Genomic DNA, 14,028 nt, shown 5'->3' on the forward strand with positions numbered 1-14,028 from the left:
GGGGACATTATTTATTCCTTTCTAGTGTACAGCTACTTATTGCTACATAACAAGCACTCTAAAACTTAAAACAACAATAAATATTTATTATCACACATAATCTCTGTAGGACTGAATTCAGAAGTGGCTTAGCCGGGATGGTTCTACCTAGGGGGTCTCTCATGAGTTGGCAATCAAGAATTCAGCAGAGCTGCAATCATGCTGAAACCTTGACTAGGATTGAAAGATCCATTTCCAAGGTGGCTCACTAACGTGGCTGTTGACAGGAGACCTCAGTTCCTCACCATGCAGACATCTCCACTGGGCTGCATGAGAGTCTTCATGACAAGACAGGTAGCTTCCCCAAGGTAAGCGATCAAAGATATAGCAAGGTGGAAGCTGAAATATCTTTTATGACCTAGGAAGTCTCACACCATCATTTCCAAAACTTCCCCTTGGTTATACAGGTCACCCTGCTCAACATGAAAGGCGGTTACAGGAAGGAGTGAATACTAGGACACAAGGATCATTGGGGGCTATTTTGGAGACTGGCTACCACAGGGTGTAAATACTTTCATGCTTGAAGGATTTGGATCTATCTTTAAGAGCTCAACAATTAAAATACACGCCACCCCTTCTGTTAATGATATTCCAAGGCATATCTGTTTCAGAATATTCTTGCTATGACTTTTGAATACGGTTCAATTCTATAATTTAGTATCTTCACCTTGTAGGTTTACAAGTGAAGCAATGAGAAGACACTGAAGTATAACAGAAGAGACTTGAAAAGCAGAATGAAAGAAAACTTTACTGGGAAATATTTTCAGATGGATAACTTTTATTTGTAGTGTTCAGGAAAAGGGCTTATAACTAACTAAGATATGGAGTATAACAATGGATATTTTTCACAAGGAGGACCTAGTCAACTTCTAAAACTTTAGCGCTTAAACTCTCTGCTTACAATACACTTTATTTCAGCAAGACCATCTGAGGATCCCTAGTACTTTACTTGGCATTCCTTTAGAGCATTTTTACCTTTATAGTTTGATCATGTTACACTTGTCTAAGTCATTCTGCCAATTCCAAAGTCCTTAAAATCAGAGTTCATTTCTATTTCATCTCTTCCCTCTATTTAGGATCTAATGTCATTGTGTTCTCCACTTCCCTCCCTACTTCTCAATTTCCCATTTTGCTCTCCCTTTATACAAACACAGATGGCTGTACTTATTGCCTTAGAGGAGCCATGTGGCTGTAACATCACAAAAAACCTGTGAGTCTTTGCTTTAGTTTTGTATTCCAAAAGCCCAAAGCCCTCAAGAGATTTGTGTGGACTTCAGACTTAGAGAAAATGCTTTTTAGATATAGTAGGAGAGGGGCTGGGCATGGTGGCTCATGCCTATAACCCCATCACTTTGGGAGGCTAAGGAGGAAGGAGCCCTTGAAGCCAGGAGTTCAAAACCAGCCTGGGCAAGAAAGTGGAGACCTTGTTTCTAATAAATAAATGAATAGATTTTTAATATTAAAAAAAAAAAATACTTGTGCAAGATGGTGTGTGGCTGTAGTACCAGCTACATGCAAGGTTGAGGCAGGAAGGTCACTTGAACCCAGGAATTGGAGGATGCAGTGAGCTATAATTATGCTACTGCATTCCAGTCTGGGCAACAAGTGAGGCTCTGTCTCTAAAAAAAGAAAAAGAAAAAAAGCAGGAGAGTGCACACATCTCAGTGACAACCAGACAAGATGATGAAAAATGATACTGAAAATCAGATGTGTCAATGAAAAAAGCCAAACTCTGTAAAACATTTGAGGAGATTTATTCTGAGCCAAATATGAGTGGCCATGGTCCAAGGCACAGTCTCAAGAAGTCCTGAGAACATGTGCCTAATATGTTTGGATTACATCTTGGTTTTGTATGTTTGAGGGAAACGTTAGACATCAATCAATACACGTGAGGTACACACTGGATTGGTCTAGAAACGTGGAACAAAGCAGGGGTGGTGGCTTTCAGGTCATAGGTGGATTCAAAGAGTTTCTGATTGCAGTTGTTTGAAAGAGTTAAATTATTGTCCTGTAATCAGTAGAAAGGAGTATCTTGGTTAAGATAAGGAGTTGTATGATCAGAATACATAGATACAGGGAGAGGAACAACACACATTGGGGCTTGTTGGAGGGTGGGATGGGGGAGGGAGAGCATTGAGAAAAATAGCTAATGCATGCTGGGCTTAATACCTAGCTGATGGATTGGTAGGTGCCGCAAACTACCATGGCACACATTTACCTGCCTATGTAATAAGCCTGCACATCCTGCACATGTATCCCAGAACTTAAAATAAAAATTAAAATTAATAAGAAATAAAAAAGATAAGGGGTTGTAGAGACCAAGAATCTCATTATGTAGATGAAGTCTCCATAGATGATCATCCTTAGAGACAACAGATGAAAAATCTTTCTTATTTGGACCTTTAAAAGGTACTAGACTCTCATTTAATACCTTCAGGGTTGGGAGGGCCTGGCAGGGGAAAAAGCCCTAGTTATGTTAACATAGATTATTTACAGATGCAAATTTTCCCCCACTAAAGATAGGTTTCGCAGGGCCATTTCAAAATATAACAAAGAAATGTATTTGGGGGCCTGGCACAGTGGCTCATGCCTGTTATCCCAGCACTTTGGGAGGCCAAGGTGGGTGGATTACCTGAGCTCAGGAGTTCGAGATCAGCCTGGCCAATGTGGTGAAACCTCATCTCTACTAAAAATAAAAAATTAGCTGAGTGTGGTGGCAAGCACCTGTAATCCCAGCTACTTGGGAGGCTGAGGCAGGAGAATCGCTTGAATCCGGGAGGGAGAGGTTGCAGTGAGCCAAGATCACACCATTGCACTCCAGACTGGGTGGAAAAAAAAAAAAAAAAAACAAAACTCTGCCCCCAAAAAAAAAAAAAGAGGCTGGGCACGGTGGCTCACGCCTATAATCCCAGCACTTTGGGAGGCTGAGGCAGGCAGATCACAAGGTCACGAGATTGAGACCATCCTGGCCAACATGTTACAAATACAAAATTAGCTGGGCGTGGTGGTGGATGCCTGTAATCCCAGCTACTTGGGAGGCTGAGGCAGGATAATCGCTTGAACCCAGGAGGCAGAGGTTGCGGTGAGTCAAGATCGTGCCATTGCTCTCCAGCCTAGGCAACAAGAGTGAAACTCTGCCTCTAAAAAAAAAAAAAAAAAGAAAAAAAAAAAGAAGTATATCTGGGGTTAAAATATTTGTATTTCCTTCTTTATCTGTCATGTGATTTTATGCCAGAGTTAGGTTGGGAAGTAAGTTTTATTTATACGGGGTTAAATAAAACCCATCCTGTGGCCAGGTGCCATGGCTCATGCCTGTAATCCTAACACTTTGGGAGGCCAAGGTGGGAGGATTACCTGAGGTTAGGAGTTTGAGACCAGCCTGACCAACATGGAAAAACCCCGTCTTTACTAAAAATACAAAATTTAACCAGGCATGGTGGCCCATGCCTGTAATCCCAGCTACTCGGGAGGCTGAGGTGGGAGAATTGCTTGAACCCAGCAGGCAGAGGTTGCAGTGAGCTGAGATCGTGCCACCGCACTCCAGCCTGGGCAATAGAGTGAGACTTTGTCTCAAATAAACAAACAAACAAACAAACGAACCCATCTTGTTACTGGAAAGTGGTCTCAATCCAGACCCCAAGAGAGGGTTCTTGGACTTCACGCAATAAAGAATTAAGAATGAGTCCATAAAGCAAGTTTATTAGGAAGTAATGGGATAAAACAGTGGCTACTCCATAGGCAGAGCAACAGCTTAGGCTGCTCAACTTATAATTATTCACAGTTATAGTTATTTCTGGATTATATGCTAAAGAAGGGGTGGATTATTCATGAGTTTTCCAGGAAAGGAGCGGGCAATTCCTGGAACTGAGGGTTCCTCCTCTTTTTAGACCACGTAGGGTAACTTCTGGACAATGCCATAGCATTTGTAAACTGTAATGGTGCTGGTAAGAGTTTCCTTTAGCATGTTAATGCATTATAATTAGCATCTAATGAGTAGTAAGGACGACTAGAGGTCACTTTCACCACTATCTTGGTTTTGGTGGGTTTTGGCTGGCTTCTTTCCTGCAATCTGTTTTATCAGCAAAGTCTTTGTTACCTGTATCTTGTGCTGACCTCCTGAGACTTAGAATGCCTAACCTCCTGGGAATGCAGCCCAGTAGATCTCAGCCTCATTTTACCCCGCTCCTATTCAAGGTGGAGTTGCTCTGGTTTGAACACTTCTGACAATCTGATGAGATTTTATGGTTTGTAGGCTGTGACTCCTCACATCCCTTAGATAAGAATTTGGGGCCGGGTGTGGTGGCTCACTCCTGTAATCCCAGCACTTTGGGAGGGTGAGGCAGGTGGATAATGAGAGCAGGAGTTCAAGACCAGCTTCACCAACAAAGAGAAACTTCGTCTCTACTAAAAATGCAAAAGTAGCCAGCGTGGTGGCGCATTCCTGTAATCCAAGCTACTTCGGAGGCTGAGGCAGGAGAATCGCTGGAATCCGGGAGGGGGAGGTTGCGGTGAGCTGAGGTGCCGAGATCAAGCCATTGTACTCCAGCCTGGGCAACAAGAGCGAAACTCCGTCTAAAAAAAAAACTTGAGCAAGAGAGAAGACAGGTCAGAGTTTAGTCCTCAACCTCTCAAACTTTCCACTTAGCACTATATGAACCATCTCGAACCTGGCTGGGAACTTACACAAAACCTGAGGAAAAGAAGATAGGGCCTATTGCCTGATACTAAGTTTTTGCCACACAATCAGAATAGAGTTTGAAAGAGAAAAGGTTGAATGACTGAAAAGTAAAGGCGGCTACATTTCTTACACATCCTAGTTTGTGGATTGAGATGCCTATTTGCTACATTTGTTACTCAATAAACGTTTGCTGAATGAATAAAATAATTGAATAAATAAATGAAAAATAAAAATTTGAAACAGATCCATGTTTGCCCAGGGTGAATGTTTTTTGATGAGGGAGCCATAGGCAAGGTGGACTATATTGATAAAAAGAGTTAAACTCTGAAAAATGTTTGAAGAGATTTATTCTGAGCCAAATATGAGTGACCATGGCCTGTGACACAGCCCTCAGGAGATCCTGAGATCATGTACCCAAGGTGGTTGGGGTGCAGCTTGGTTTTATACACTTTGGGAGACATGAGATTTCAATCAAATACATTTAAGAAATACATTGATTTGGCCCAGAAAGGTGGGACAACTCGAAGCGGGGATTGGTGGGGGGAGAAATGGGTGCTTCCAGGTTATAGGCAGATTTAAAATTTTTCTACTTGGCAATTGGTTGAAAGAGTTATCAATAGAAAGGAATGTCTGGGTTGTCTTAAGAACTTGTGGAGACCAAAGTTTTATCATGCAGATGAAACCTCCAGGAGCAGGCTTCCGAGAAAATAGATTGTATATGTTTCTTACCAGACTGAAGATCTGTGTTGACATTAACCAGAGAGGTATAATGAGGCTACTCGGACAGGGCCCTACTTCCCTTCATGGCCTGAACCAGTCTTTCAGAATTTGAGTGCCCTGACCTAGGAGAAAGTCCATTCCGATGGTTGGCGGGGGAGCTTAGAATTTTATTTTTGGTTTACATCTAAAAGAAGCACAAAGGTCTAGGCATCCAGAATCGTGGTTACTGGTGATCATGGACCTGCAGGTGATGGTAAATTCTTTTTGTTCCTGGTGTGTTTTCCTTGGGATCCTTTCTATGAGAAATGTAGGTAGGGTTTTATTTTTCTGGGTTCCTAGTGGTGAGGTGAGGTGCCTCAACAAGAAAAAGGACCAGTTTTAGCTTCAGGTCTATGTGAAAGCGGTTAACACTGGGCTTGGAATGGTAGATACTCAATGATTAAGGTTACTTCTTATTCTCGGTTCTTCTTTCCAAACCTAACTCGTCTAATCACTTCTAGGCCCCGCCCCTTCTGAGCCCCCCTCCTTCGGCCTGTACGATAGGCTCTTCCTCCATTTCCGGCTTCTGGGATTCGGGTGCACCACGGCTTCCGGTGTCATGGCTGTTTGAAGTCTCGGAAGTCGGTGAGGCGGCTGCAGGTCTCTCCCTGCGGAGCCGCTGTCCGGCTGGCGGGGATGTGACCGCGGGCCTGGCCGGCCTGCCTCAGGCGTCGCGTCAGCTCCCGAGTCCGTGCCCTTAGCCCACACCGATGGCGGGATCCGGCTGCGCCTGGGGCGCGGAGCCGCCGCGTTTTCTGGAGGCCTTCGGACGGCTGTGGCAGGTACAGAGCCGTCTGGGTAGCGGCTCCTCCGCCTCGGTGTATCGGGTTCGCTGCTGCGGCAACCCTGGCTCGCCGCCCGGCGCCCTCAAGCAGTTCTTGCCGCCAGGAACCACCGGGGCTGCGGCCTCGGCCGCCGAGTATGGTTTCCGCAAAGAGAGGGCGGCGCTGGAACAGTTGCAGGGTCACAGGAACATCGGTAATTGCCCCTGGCTCCTTTCTTTTCTTGCCCGGGTCACAGTCCGAGCACACTCCTCCTCTCGCTGTCTGGCGTTCTGTCTTCCTCCCCTTCTGCGGGAGAAGCGGGTCTAGCCTTCTTTATCACCCGATCCAGGCCCCTTTCCCCTTTCACTGTATTACTGTCTGCGGTATAGTGGAATTGGTGGTCCGCTTTGCCAGGTGTCACACAGATGCTCAGTAAATTCTGTCCTGCTTCGAGTCCCATCGGAGAGTGCCGCATTCATTAGCATACAGAAATATCTTTTCTAGTGAGAGGAGGCATGTCTTTGCTAGATTGTCGTGTCTTGTGTGGAAATTTTTGGATCTTTGCATACCAGTAGAAAATGGGAACTATGTCTGGGCCTTGTGACATCAATGTTGGTAACTCATATAGCTCACCTATTATATATTTAGTACGGATTTGGAAGAAATGATTCACTATTCCATGGGAGCCCTTATAGAAGTGTGAAATTTAGGAACACTGTGCCTTTGCTCTCGTGAGACTGTTTCATGAATCAGATACTCAGAATGTAAGCTATGTAATGATCACTGATGATTGATCTGTGGAAAGGTTTCATTTCCATTACACGACAGAAAGCTTATCAGTAGTTATGGCTTTGGTTATTAAAGAAAAGTGAGTTTTTTTTATAATACCATTTTGGAGAAGAATTAACACTAGTGCTACTTTTTTTAGTTTACTAAATGGTCTGTTACTATAACTTTGGTACTGAAAAGGGAAAATTTTTGCAAGCCTAAGAACTTGCTGAATCTCTGCAAGATTAGTTGAAATTTCATCCGGAAAGTCTCAATCTCTTCGTTAGTATTTAGATTATAGATAGCTGTTTGTTTTTCTGTTTTAATTTTTTTTGAGACAAGTTCACTCTGTCACCCAGGCTGGAGTACAATGGCGAGATCACAGTTCACTTCAGCCTCCAATTCCTCCTAAAGCCATCCTCCTGCCTTAGCCTCCCAAGTAGCTGGGACTACAGGCACGTAGCACCACGCCTGACTAATTTTTTGTAGAGAGGAGGTTCCCCTTTGTTACCCAGGCTGGTCTCCAAACTCCTGGGCTCGAGCAGTCCTCCTGCCTCGGTCTCCCAGAATGCTGGGATCATGGGCATGAGCCACTGTGACAGACCTAGACTGCTATTTTGGATGAAGAAGCAATCTTTAGTTTGGTTTTTGCACATTGTGACATTCCTTTTAAAAGAGTTGCTTAATATTTGGATTTTTACTTTTTAAAACTTTTTTAAAAGGACCTCATGATGCAACAATAAGTTTTATTTATTTATATTTTGGATTTTTACTTTTAATCATTTTTGGTTGGCACTCCAAGTTCATGTGCATCACCACTGAGTACTCGGTAAACACAAATTGAGTAATTGTACTGTATGTAGTATCTGTGAATGGTAATCAGCTATTGTAGGCTCTCTCATCTTATTTTTATTAAAATAACCCAATTGCCAAAAGATCTTATTCATGGGAAAAATAAATTACAGTGGAAGCTTGCTCAGCAAAGTTATCCTTATCTAGACTATCGCAAGTTTGTACTGCAGTTACCTACTTTAATAGTGACTTACTCTGAGTCTGATTTTTAAAGTATGATAATTTCTTTTTCTAGTGACTTTGTATGGAGTGTTTACAATCCACTTTTCTCCAAATGTGCCATCACGCTGTCTGTTGCTTGAACTCCTGGATGTCAGTGTTTCGGAATTGCTCTTATATTCCAGTCACCAGGGTTGTTCCATGTGGATGATACAGCATTGTGCCCGAGATGTTTTGGAGGCCCTTGCTTTTCTTCATCATGAGGGCTATGTCCATGCAGACCTCAAGCCACGTAACATATTGTGGAGTGCGGAGAATGAATGTTTTAAACTCATTGACTTTGGGCTTAGCTTCAAAGAAGGCAATCAGGTAAGAAATAACCTTTTCTTTTCTCTCGCAGTTTAAAATGTAGTGGTGGAAGCCAAATATTTTTAAATGACAAGGGTAGTTTAGTAGGGACTTACAGGTCATTTTAATCTAAAATACTGAAATGCCAGGGGATGCAGCAAATCAAAAGAATTTCAGTGCCACCGTGTAAAAAAAAGACATAATGTTTGGGTCAGGTAGGAGGAGCCAGTGAAGCACGAGAGCTCTGGAATATTATAGATACTTAACCTACATAGAATGGTTTTCTAAATTTTATGCGTGTTTGGCTAATTGCTGAGTTACTATTCCTGGTCCCTTCAGTGTTGGGGCTGTAGCTCGTGGCAGAATGCATGGGACAGTTCTGCCAAATCCTCCTTTCTCCATGGTTTATTGTTTCTTTGCAAAGTGTCCTTATTATCAGCAGTGCCTAATAGGTAAGAGACAATCCAAAGAAGACTTCTTTATGGAAATGTACAGCTTGCCTCTGAGAATTGCCCAGTTAATGAACCAAGGAATTATGGTAACCAAGGACTAAAAATTTTTAACATTTAGCTTGGCAGTGGGTTTACTGCACTGTTAGGGAAGTAAATTCACCGTAGAGATGGATAGAAAGGGAGCAGCTTTTTTATTGGTTGTAATATTTACTCATTTTTTTTAGGATGTAAAGTATATTCAGACAGACGGGTATCGGGCTCCAGAAGCAGAACTGCAAAATTGCTTGGCCCAGGCTGGCCTGCAGAGTGATACAGAGTGTACCTCAGCTGTTGATCTGTGGAGCCTAGGAATCATTTTACTGGAAATGTTCTCAGGAATGAAACTGAAACATACAGTCAGATCTCAGGAATGGAAGGTAGACTTCGCCAGTGCTTTGCTTTGGGGTCCTTACTTTCAATTTAAGAGTATATAATTTATGATGATTCTTTTTTTTTTCTTTTGAGATGGAGTTTCACTCTTTCGCCCAGGCTGGAGTGCAGTGGCGCAATCTCAGCTCACTGCAACCTCCGCCTTCCGGTTTCAAGCAATTCTCCTGCCTCAGCTTCCTGAGTAGCTGGGATTACAGATGCCAGCCACCTCGCCCAGCTGATTTTTGTATTTTTAGTAGACACGGGGTTTCACCATGTTGGCCAGGCTGGTCTCGAACTCCTGACCTCATGATGCGCCCGCCTGAGCCTCCACAAGTGCTGGGATTACAGGCATGAGCTACCGCGCCTGGCCAATTTATGATGATTCTTTTAGAGAACTCTTGATTGCTGTCTGTTGTCGATACTCCTTTTTCTATTTATGATACTTGTATGCCACTACCAACTCCTATAGCTATCAATGTGCTAGTGAGTATTGCATTCTTATTGTTCCTAGCCTGTGGCTTGGCATATAGTAAGTACGATAAAATGTTTGAATGAATGTATTTTCTTGAAGAAGCAAAAGTGGTTTCTTTTGTTTACTAACAGTAACATTAAGTTCTAAAGTGTTACTAACACAACCATAGCTTATAAGTTAAATGATAATGTTTATAGATTATCTTAACTCCTTTGCAGTTAAAAAAATTATTTTTACTGGGCATGGTGCCTCACACCTGTAATCCCAGCACTTTTGGAGGCTGAGGTGGGAGGCTTATTTGAGACCAGCCCCCAGGCAAAGTAGTGAGACCCTGGTCTGTAGTTAAAAAAAAAAAAAGTATAAAAGATATTTTAATACTTGTTTAATATCAAGACCAATAATCATTCCAAAGCATTGTATTTATTAAACCTCAAAAAATTAACTGGGTGTGGTGGCACACACCTGTAGTCCCAGCTACTCAGGAGACCGAGGCAGGAAGATCACTTAAATAGTAGCCTAAAGGATACTGATATTATCACAACATTAAAGCCCCACAATACCTTTGAAAACATACTGTAGTTAATTCCTAATTCATAAACGCACAAAAAGTTCATTCAAATATTAGGAGGTTTGGAACTTAGACATTAAGCAACAAGTTTTTGATACTAAGCAACAAGTGTTTTTTTGAGCATCTAATACATACTATATAGCTATTATAACATATAGTTTTGTTTCTTTTAAACACCTAGACACTGATTTCTGTTGTAGCATTTCCTGGAAGGGATATTTTAATAGCCCAATGTATATACCTGATGCTTGTATGGGTAAAAATTGCTTTCTTGGGAATAAAATCAGTATCATTCTTTATTATTGGTACCCCAGACAATCAAGAGTCGAAGTATTCTTTCTTAGTGCTAATCCAGACATAGATCAGTTATTTGAATGAGCTTTGACTGTCTTTGAGCCTTTTGTACTATATCTGCTTGGCTTAGAGCTTATCAGAACTAGATCACATTCAAATTTGTGTGAAATTTAGAGGGGTGATGTGCAGTAATGGGATCTCCAATATATGCCTCTAGATAAAACATCATTTTTCTGTTTTATCGCTTTCTATGGAGGCAGAATTGCCAACTGATGATGAGCATGGGCTCTAAAGTCAAACTACTAGGGTTTGTATCTTGCCTCCACAAAGGTCTTACTAAGTTATTTATTTAGGTTCACTAAGCCATGGTTTGCTTTCTTTAAAATGAGGATAATAATGGCATTTATCTCATAAGACTATTGAGGTTAATAAAGAAATGATACTTTTAGCAAGCAGCTCATGGTAAGTATTTAATAAATTTTACTGATAATGATAGTACTGATAGTGATGGTATCAGTTCTTTTAACTCGTATACACAGTTCTAAATTCTGAGTTAGCATAGTATTCAAGGAGAAAATATATTCCTTAAAGATTTAGAGAATGAGTAATATGACAAATAAGATGTTTTAATACTGCATCATATTCTCTTTGATAGTTTATTTCTGTCTGAAAACCAATTGAAGACTCATCACGGAGATACTCTGAGTCACCTATTATACGTTCATTTTTGCATTAAACTACATTCCTATGTGGTTGCTTTGGTACTTATTTTTTATTCTTTCGTCTAGTAGATGTTCACAGAGTGCTAGGTACTGCAAATGAAGAAAAAATGTTCTTCTCTAGAAGTGTATAATTATGTTTATTATTTCTTCTGTTAAGATTGTAGGATCTTGCTGGGCACGATGGTTCACACTTATAGTCCCAGCATTTTGGGAGGCCACGGTGGGCAGATCACTTGAGCCCAAGAGTTTGAGACCAGCCTGGGCAACATGGTGAAACCCCATATCTACAAAAAATACAAACAATTAGCTGGATGTGATGGCACACACGTGTATTTCCAGCTACGCAGGAGGCTGAGGCAGGAGAATCACTTAAATCTGGGAGGCAGAGGTTGCAGTGAGCTGAGATTGCGTCACTGCACTCCAGCCTGGGTGGCAGAGCAAGACCCTGTCTCCAAAAAAAGAAAAAAAAAAGATTGTAGGCTCTCAGAAGATAGTGTTTTCTGTTGCATTTTATTCTCAAATAGTGCTATATGCCTAGTACTCAATATACAGACTGAATAACCAAAAGGAAGACTTTTCTCCCTTTTTTAAGGCAAACAGTTCTGCTATTATTGATCACATATTTGCCAGTAAAGCAGTGGTGAATGCCGCGATTCCAGCCTATCACCTAAGAGACCTTATCAAAAGGTATGTTACACATGCTGTAAACTTACTTTGCATACATGTACTATGTGAAATGGTACGTCTTTTTTTTCTTTCTGAACAGATTTATATTATTTCTAGTTTGCTTGATCCATGTAGGGGTTTTGTTCCCCTAGAAATAAGTCTATGCAGGCTAGCTTCCTATAAGGAACATAAGTAATCAAATAGTTTCACCAAATTTATTTTCAAAGGAATGTTCTTTTGCTCATAGTATGGGATATTAAGCTTTTCCTGGCAGCTGCCTTTTCACTGGAAGATAGATACTGAGCCACTATACCTTTAGCCTCTCATAGCCCTGGCAGTTCTATATACTTGATGGTAAGCAGGTTTTTAAAGAGAATCTTTATTAACTAAAGATTGAGTTTGCTTTTGGACTACTCCCCTCCGCCTAAAAAAAAGACCCAAAAACCATTTTGAATAAGATAGTTTTTAACTATACTTTAAATAATTACTCTTGACAATGGTCTGGGGACAGATACAGTTTTTCTGATGTCTGAATAGATCCAAATACAATAGATATTTTGAAAATACAAATGTGTACAGTCGTGTCATTTAACAATAGGTATCTGTCGTGAGAAATATGTCATTAGGTGATTTTGCCATGCTAACATCATAGAGTACCTACATAAACATAAATGATTCAGATTTCTGCCCACACCTGGGCTATATGGCAGAGTCTATTGCTGTTAGGCTAAAACCTATATAGCATGTTACTGTACCAAATACTATGGATAGTTGTAATACAATGGTAAGTATTGTGTCTAAACATAGAAAAGGTACACTAAAAATATAGTATAAAAGATTAAAAATGGTATACCTTATAGGGCACTTAACCATGAATGGAGCTTGCAGGACTACAGGTCCTCTGGGTGATTCAGTGAGTGAGTGGTGAGTGAATGTGAAGGCCTAGGACATTACTGTACACTCTAAGACTAAGGGTAAAACTGTGTACTTAGCCTACACTAAATTTATTTAAAAAATTTTTTTTTCTTTTTTTTTTTCTGAGAGTCTCACTCCGTCACCCAAACTGGAGTGCAGTGGCACAGTCTTGGCTCCCTGCAACCTCTGCCTCCCAGATTCAAGCGATTCTTGTGCCTCAGCCTTCCGAATAGCTGGAAGTACAGGTGCACGCCACCATGCCCAGCTAATTTTTGTATTTTTAGTAGAGACAGGGTTTCACCATGTTGGCTAGGTTGGTCTCGAACTCCTGACCTCAAGTGATCTGCCTGCCTCAGCCTCCCAAAGTGCTGAGATTACAGGTGTGTGCCACTGCTTCTGGCCAAAATTTGTTTTCTTCTATAATAAGTCAGCTTAACAGCTTAACTGTAACTTTTTTACTTTATAAACTTTAATTTTTCTTTATCTTATTTACTTTTAAATTTTTTTTGCAAACTAGCCGGGCGAGGTGACGGGCGCCTGTAGTCCCAGCTACTCGGGAGGCTGAGGCCGGAGAATGGCGGGAACCCGGGAGGCGGAGCTTGCAGTGAGCTGAGATGCGGCCACTGTACTCCAGCCTGGGTGACAGAGCCAGACTCTGTCTCAAAAAAAAAAAAAAAAAATTTTTTTTTGCTAAAAACTGAGACATAAGCACACCTTAGCCTAGACCTACACAGGGTCAGGATCATCAATATCATTGTCTTCCACTTCCACATATTGTCTTACTGGAATGTCTGCAGGGGCAGTAACATGCATAGAGCTGCCATCTCCTATGTTAACAATGCCTTGTTTTGGAATACCTCACAAAGGACCTGCCTGAGACTATTTTACAGTTAACTTTTTGGGGGAGGGGGTACACTTTAAAATAGGAATAAAAAAAAATAGTTACAAATACATAAGCCAGTAGCACCTTTGTATTGTCATTATCAAGTACAGTAGTTTTGTTTACATCTGTGTCCTACTGCAACACATTACTCACCTGCATTACCACAAGCATGTGAGTGATATGTTGCGATCGGGGATTATGATAGCTATGATGTCACTAGGGGATAGAAATTTTTCAGCCCAGTATAATTTTATGAGATCACTGTTGTATATGTGGTC

The 14,028-nt window shown here is 41.4% G+C and overlaps 1 protein-coding gene across 4 annotated transcripts in view; it reads left to right on the plus strand.

The window, feature by feature from the left end:
* Positions 1 to 5,365: 5,365 nt before the first annotated feature.
* UHMK1 (U2AF homology motif kinase 1) overlaps positions 5,366 to 14,028 on the plus strand; it is a 31,855-nt gene continuing 23,192 nt past the window's right edge. For 2 of the 4 annotated variants that reach the window (XM_025385316.1, XM_025385331.1), the window contains exons 1-4: positions 5,992 to 6,454; positions 8,096 to 8,388; positions 9,044 to 9,235; positions 11,879 to 11,973. In XM_025385316.1, coding sequence (XP_025241101.1) covers positions 6,187 to 6,454; positions 8,096 to 8,388; positions 9,044 to 9,235; positions 11,879 to 11,973 — 848 coding nt within the window. In that variant the 5' untranslated portion in view covers positions 5,992 to 6,186. Of the gene's footprint in view, positions 5,482 to 5,991; positions 6,455 to 8,095; positions 8,389 to 9,043; positions 9,236 to 11,878; positions 11,974 to 14,028 lie in introns of those variants that run through there. The other 2 variants (XM_025385324.1, XR_003119433.1) reach the window with 2 other exon arrangements.

The sequence above is a fragment of the Theropithecus gelada genome, chromosome 1 (assembly GCF_003255815.1).
Source record: "Theropithecus gelada isolate Dixy chromosome 1, Tgel_1.0, whole genome shotgun sequence".
Taxonomy (NCBI): domain Eukaryota; kingdom Metazoa; phylum Chordata; class Mammalia; order Primates; family Cercopithecidae; genus Theropithecus; species Theropithecus gelada.